Source organism: Triturus cristatus, chromosome 3_2 (genome assembly GCF_964204655.1).
Source record: "Triturus cristatus chromosome 3_2, aTriCri1.1, whole genome shotgun sequence".
Lineage (NCBI taxonomy): Eukaryota > Metazoa > Chordata > Amphibia > Caudata > Salamandridae > Triturus > Triturus cristatus.
In genome coordinates, this window is record NC_140584.1 from 1157409594 (window position 1) to 1157415673 (window position 6080).

The 6080-nt window shown below is 37.5% G+C and overlaps 1 protein-coding gene across 1 annotated transcript; it reads left to right on the forward strand.

Moving 5' to 3' along the window:
• Nucleotides 1-3986: 3986 nt before the first annotated feature.
• Nucleotides 3987-4931, forward strand: LOC146859319 (olfactory receptor 2D3-like). Its single transcript, XM_085647158.1, has one exon. The coding sequence runs from the start codon at nucleotides 3987-3989 to the stop codon at nucleotides 4929-4931; it is 945 nt and encodes a 314-aa protein (XP_085503284.1).
• Nucleotides 4932-6080: the final 1149 nt, after the last annotated feature.

Sequence of the window (6080 nt, forward strand, 5' to 3'; positions counted from 1 at the left end):
AGACAAAATCCTAACTTCTGTGAATACCAAAAGTAGTACGTTTAGGATTTTGTCTTAAGTTAGTTCTGTGAATCGGCCCCCTACTGATTAAGGGAGTCTCATTTGAATGGAGTATTCAATGCCAGACTGATTTCAGCCAAGTGAAGGAAGCCATTACCTCAATTAGGGATCTTTGACGTGAAAGCTAAAACTATATAACAGATGCCAGTATGAAGGGTCTGGGTGCTTACATTTCCAAAGTAATTGATGAGAAGGAAAAAGTCATAGCCTTTGCATTAAAAACACTTAGGGATGCAGAGTTCAATTACTCCACAACAGAACAGAAGCATTGGCCTGTTATCGGGCCATTAACCACTTTAGGTTTTATTAGTGGGGGTACCATTTATCTTGAGGACAAATCATAAACCCCTCATTCCCAGGTTTTCCACTAAATGCATTGAAAAAGCCACTCCCTGCATATCTAAATGAGTATTGGAATTACAAGGATACATCTTCAACATTATTTATGTCCCTGGAAAGAGAAACCAAGTAGCGGACTCTGTTCCCCGATTGCCTATAGCGTGTGACAGTCAACAAGTTAAACCTCCAGAGGAAACAATCTTGTCCATAGAAGTGCCAGCCATTCACAAAGAAGAATGGGAACAGTGTGACAAGGAAAACAAAACCTTAGCTGCTGTTAAAGACAAAATAATCAAGTATTGGCTCAATAAATGTAATGAATTACCAGACAACCTCTGAACATATAGGAATGTGAAAGATTAGTTATCCATTGTGGGAAATGTATGACGATACAACGCAAACAGTTACAACGCATGCCTTTACAACGCAGTTTTTACATCGCAACTACCATTACAACACATGATTTTGCAACGCATGCCATTCCAATGCATTTTTAGAAACTATCATTACAACTCATACCCTTACAACTCATACCATTACGAAGCACACCATTACAACGCATAATACTTTTGGGGCAACAGTGGGGTAAGTGTTGGATAGTGTAGGGGTGAAAATTACTATTTTCATTCCAGTGAGTGCAACAGTAGTGTAAGTGTTGTTTAGTGAGGGGTAAAAATGCATGTACCCCAAAACCCATACCCACCATAAAACTAAAAACTCACCATTACTTACCTTATAATGTATTGTAATGGCATGCGTTGCATTGGTATATGTTGCAATGGCATGCATTGTAGTGACATGCGTTGTAATGGCATGCATTATAATGGATGCCATGTAAAGGCAGTTGCGTTGTTACAGCTGTGTTGTAAAGGTAGTGCATTGTAATGACTGCATGGTGAACAACCTTTACAACGCAACTATTACAACGCACTACACTTACAACAACATTTTTACAACGCAACATCCACTACAACGCATTCCATTACATCGCAAGACACTACAACGCATGTTTAAAAACTACCTTTACAACGCATTCCATTACATCGCATACTACCTTTACAACGCATACCATTACAACGCAATCCAACACTTACCCTACTGTTGCACCCCCTGGAGTTAGAATAGTAATTTTTACCCCTATACTATCCAATACTTACCTTAAATGCAATTTAATATTATGCGTTGTAATGGTATGCGTTGTAAAGGTAGTATGCAATGTAATGGAATGCGTTGTAAAGGTAGTTTTTAAACATGCGTTGTAGTGTCATGCTATGTAATGGAATGCGTTGTAGTGGATGTTGCGTTGTAAAAAATGCGTTGTAAGTGCATGCGTTGTAAAAGTGTGCGTTGCAACGACATACATCCGACTGCATTGTAAAGGTTGTTTCCCATTATGGGTAATATGGTTTTAAGATCTTACAAAATTGAACCCCCCAAGCAACATGCATGATCGCATCATTGAAATTGCCCATGAGGGTCATTTAGAGAGGAGTATGACAAGAGTAAGATCAGAAATTACTACTTGTTTCCAGACATGGACTCTATGGTAGAAGAAAGGGTGAAGGATTGCCTAGTCTGCTGTTCCTGTGACAAGACCAAGGTCACACATAAAGTTCCCCTTCTTCCTATAGATGTACCCACTAAACCATAGGACAAGCTTGGTCAATGAATACAACAAATACATGTTCTTATTGGTAGATTACCTTTCACACTGGGTCACAACTAAAGGTGTGAACAATATGAATACCTCCACATTAATAGAGTTTGTATCTGATACTTTCTCTAGGGGGGCATTCCCATTTCTGTTGTTACTGATGTTGTACAGTTCACCTCTAGAGAAAGGACGGAATTGTCTATCAGTCACATAAAAACACCTTTCTATTTCCCAAAGGCCAACAAACTGGTGGAATGGTTAAAGACACCATAGAATCCACCCATACCACAGGAGAACAAGTTGATAAATCTATAGAAAAATGTTGTGGTCCTACCATACCACTCCCAATGCAGTTTCAGGAGTATCCCCATTTGTCTCTCTGAAAGGAAGGAATCCAGTGTCTCAACCTATACCTAATTGGCAAAATGGTAGAAGCCCTGTCTGGGTAGATAAAGAATATGTTGAAGCAAAAACAGGAAATCATAAAAATAAATATAAGACAATGTAGATCATTAAATGGGGAGGGGTGATATATGAATGAAGTAAACTACAATGGGTTTTAATAAAAAGACTATACACTACACACTCTATGTTCACATCATTCTCAAAACCTGAGAAAATTAAATGTGCTGACCTGAATCCTGTGGTTCTTGAGAATGGGCGTACTTGGAGTATGGACAAAGTAGATCATTGTCCAGTAGCTCTCATTCCAGGGAATAAAGTAGTTAATGGAAGATTGAATTGACCCACAGAAATTATAAGATCTAACGGAACCAGAAATCAATTACCATTGGAAGTCAGATTATAAAATGGATTACCTGTATCACATATTAAACCTTATTGTGTATGTTTGTAGCCAAAATGTTCCACCTTTTTGTGATATATTTATCATTTATTTGGGATAAAAGGAGATGTATTGTAGTTTATCTTAAATGGTACATTCCTGGCTCTTTCTATTCCCCCTTCCTCTTGCTATTGTGTATTGTAATGTTCTGCACGCCTTATTAGAATGTTCACATGAAGCTTAGATTAGAATGTTGGTGAGGAGCAAATAGGAGTCAGTTGAACAGCTGTGATAGACGACTGTCATGTAATGTTAGCGCTAAGAAAACCATATGGGTAGCCATGCACTCTATAAATCTAGGAGAATAGAATAGATAATAAAAGCCAATTCCTTATAATACTGTGTGGACTTTCATAATTACATTTTCCCAAATAAAAATTGCATCTTCCAAATAAGACTGTTGTATGTAATGCCATTTGAAAAGTCATGTATTTTTAGCCTCCCTGGGTTGCGGATTCAATGAGGTCCAACACGAACTAAACATGTCTGGAAATGCCTGTGTTCTCGAACAGAAGCAAGGTGACCTAGAAGTTCAGGCGTTACTGCCCCTCTAGGGACAGGACACGCCTGATTTTTTCTTCTTACTGTAGGAAATGCCAAAAATCTAAAGAGTTAATGTTACCGCTGGAATGTACTATAAGAGGACTTTGGGTTGTACATTCCATATTATTCACTGAAACATATTTACTGTTAAATTGATCTAAGTATTAAACAACACAGTAAGCTGATCACCACAGAGACTGAAGGAATCATATCCACTGAGGTGAAGACAATCCAATTGATCACAAATAGCTGATCAATATTACATTTTAGAATGAAAGAAATGTTACAATTTCCTACTATTCCTACTGTCCATTTATATTAGGATAGCCCCTAAATGCTACTTGTGAATGGCTTTATTCCTCTCAAGTGCCAATAGGCATTACAACAGGTGAATAAGAATGCAATGTAATGCGTCTATCACAATAGCAGTTTATGTTTATACACAGGGACACTTTAGTGAAGCTGTTAGGAAACTATTGTTCCATTGCAGAACATTGCCTAATATCATTGTTGGCTTATTGTTTTTCAGATTAAGGTGATATGAAAATGGACTGTGTCAATCAATCTTCCCACAATTACTTCATCCTATTGGGTTTTTCAGACCTCAATACTAATCTTCAGCACTCAATATTTATATCCCTTATTTTAGTCTATATTTCAAGTTTGACTGGTAATCTGACAATCATATTACTTGTAACTGTAGATAACATTCTCAAGACTCCAATGTACTCCTTTCTCAGAAATCTATCCTTTTTGGAAGCCTGTTTTATATCCACCACAGTTCCAAAAACATTAATTGGCTTCTGTCCAAGCAGCTCCAGTATTTCGTTTGTCGCCTGTGCGATGCAGATGTTCCTGTTTGTTTCTATGGGAGCTACAGAATGCCTTTTTCTTCTAATAATGGCATATGACAGGCATGTTGCCATTTGCAACCCATTACGATACAGTGTTATAATTAGCTCAAGAGTGTGTGTTATTCTGATGACCGTTTCTTGGCTTTTGGGTGCACTTGTATCTATTGGATTGACCAGTTTCATCTTCAGTTTGCCATATTGTGGGTCTAATGTGATCAACCACTTCTTCTGTGACATGCCAGCAGTATTGAGTCTCGCATCTGCGGACACCTTCATAAGTGGGGTAACAGTGTTTGTTGCTGCCTTGGTGTGTGGCATCTGCCCATTTATACTGATTGTTTCCTCCTATGTGAACATTCTTTTTACCATTCTCAGGATGAGCAGCAGAGCAGGGAGGCTTAGGTTTTTCTCCACCTGTGGCTCTCACCTCTTTTCTGTTATTCTGTTTTATGGTTCCACGATCACCATGTATCTCCGGATCAGGCCCAGTGAAAACCTGGAGCAGGATAAGATCCTCTCTCTTCTATACAGTGTGGTGACCCCCATGCTGAATCCATTGATCTACACTCTAAGAAATAAAGATGTTAAAGGTGGTTTAAAGAGACTCATCAAAAGGTCTTGTTTAGTCACAAAATAAAATATTTAATTTTCATAAAATAACTGCATGAAAAAAGAATGAAACATATAATGGGAAGAAAACCATCACAAAATGTATGATATTCTATTAAGGGATGATGCCCTCAATTTCATGAAACTTCAAGGTAATGATATGTGTCATCTTAATTTGAAATGAATACAACTTTAAAAAACATTTTTTTCACAGGCAAGCACAATGGGTACATTTTTATTTATTTGAAATTGTTATGGACATTTATGACTTTGCATGATCAATAGCCCATCTCGAAATTGGAATAACCATGGGTGGTGCCTGTTGTCATATTGGACTGAGTTCTATATACCATGTATGAAATGTAAATATCTCATTGAGGAATCCATTTTCTGACAAACAAATAATTAATAAGATTACTCCCTTAGATACATAATCACTTTTTTACTTACCATAAGTTAGAATGCAACATAAAGAGGGGCCATAGACAGTAAACACAATACCATTGTCAAATTGGATCAGACCAAACTGGATAGTATGCAACTTTAACACATAACCTGTTGGAGACTATCTTTCTCAAACAGTGAAAGGCTAGGTTAAAGTAATGCCTCTGGGCTGCATAATCTTTACATATTGGGCCTCTTGTACAAACTTTCAAAATAAGAGCTCACAAATTGTGACTAATAATAATTCACAATTTGCACTGTTTTATTTTGAAAGTTTTATAATTGATTTGATGAAAGTGGTCGCAATATGCACAACAACTTGTACCGAATTCATAGGTATTTGGCAAGCTGACCTTTGTACTAAGGGGTCGCTTCTCATAAAATGAATCGTAGTCGGTTGCAATTTGACCTGCCTCCTTCCTATGCATGAGTTAGATCACAAATTGAGACCCACTACGAATGCCCAAAATCACAGGCATGGTGGCCAGCTGGGGTCAGAAGACCACCATGTCTGTGATTGTTTTTAAATGAGGCAATCTTTTTTTTTTACTGAGGTTTGTTTTACTTAAAGGAAAATGGGAAGCGTTTAAAAAAAATCTAAAGTTAACCAAATGTTTTTTAGGAGTGCCCACTCCTTAAAAAAAAATGTTTTCCACATTTTCAAAGAGAAAGGGGCCTCTCGGGGACCTCCATTGAGTTGGTGGTAAAATTCGAATGTATTGAGATCGAATGG

Coding starts and splice junctions, on each gene's coding strand:
- LOC146859319 (XM_085647158.1), top strand. CDS start 3,987: ATGGACTGTGTCAATCAATCTTCCCACAATTACTTCATCCTATTGGGT.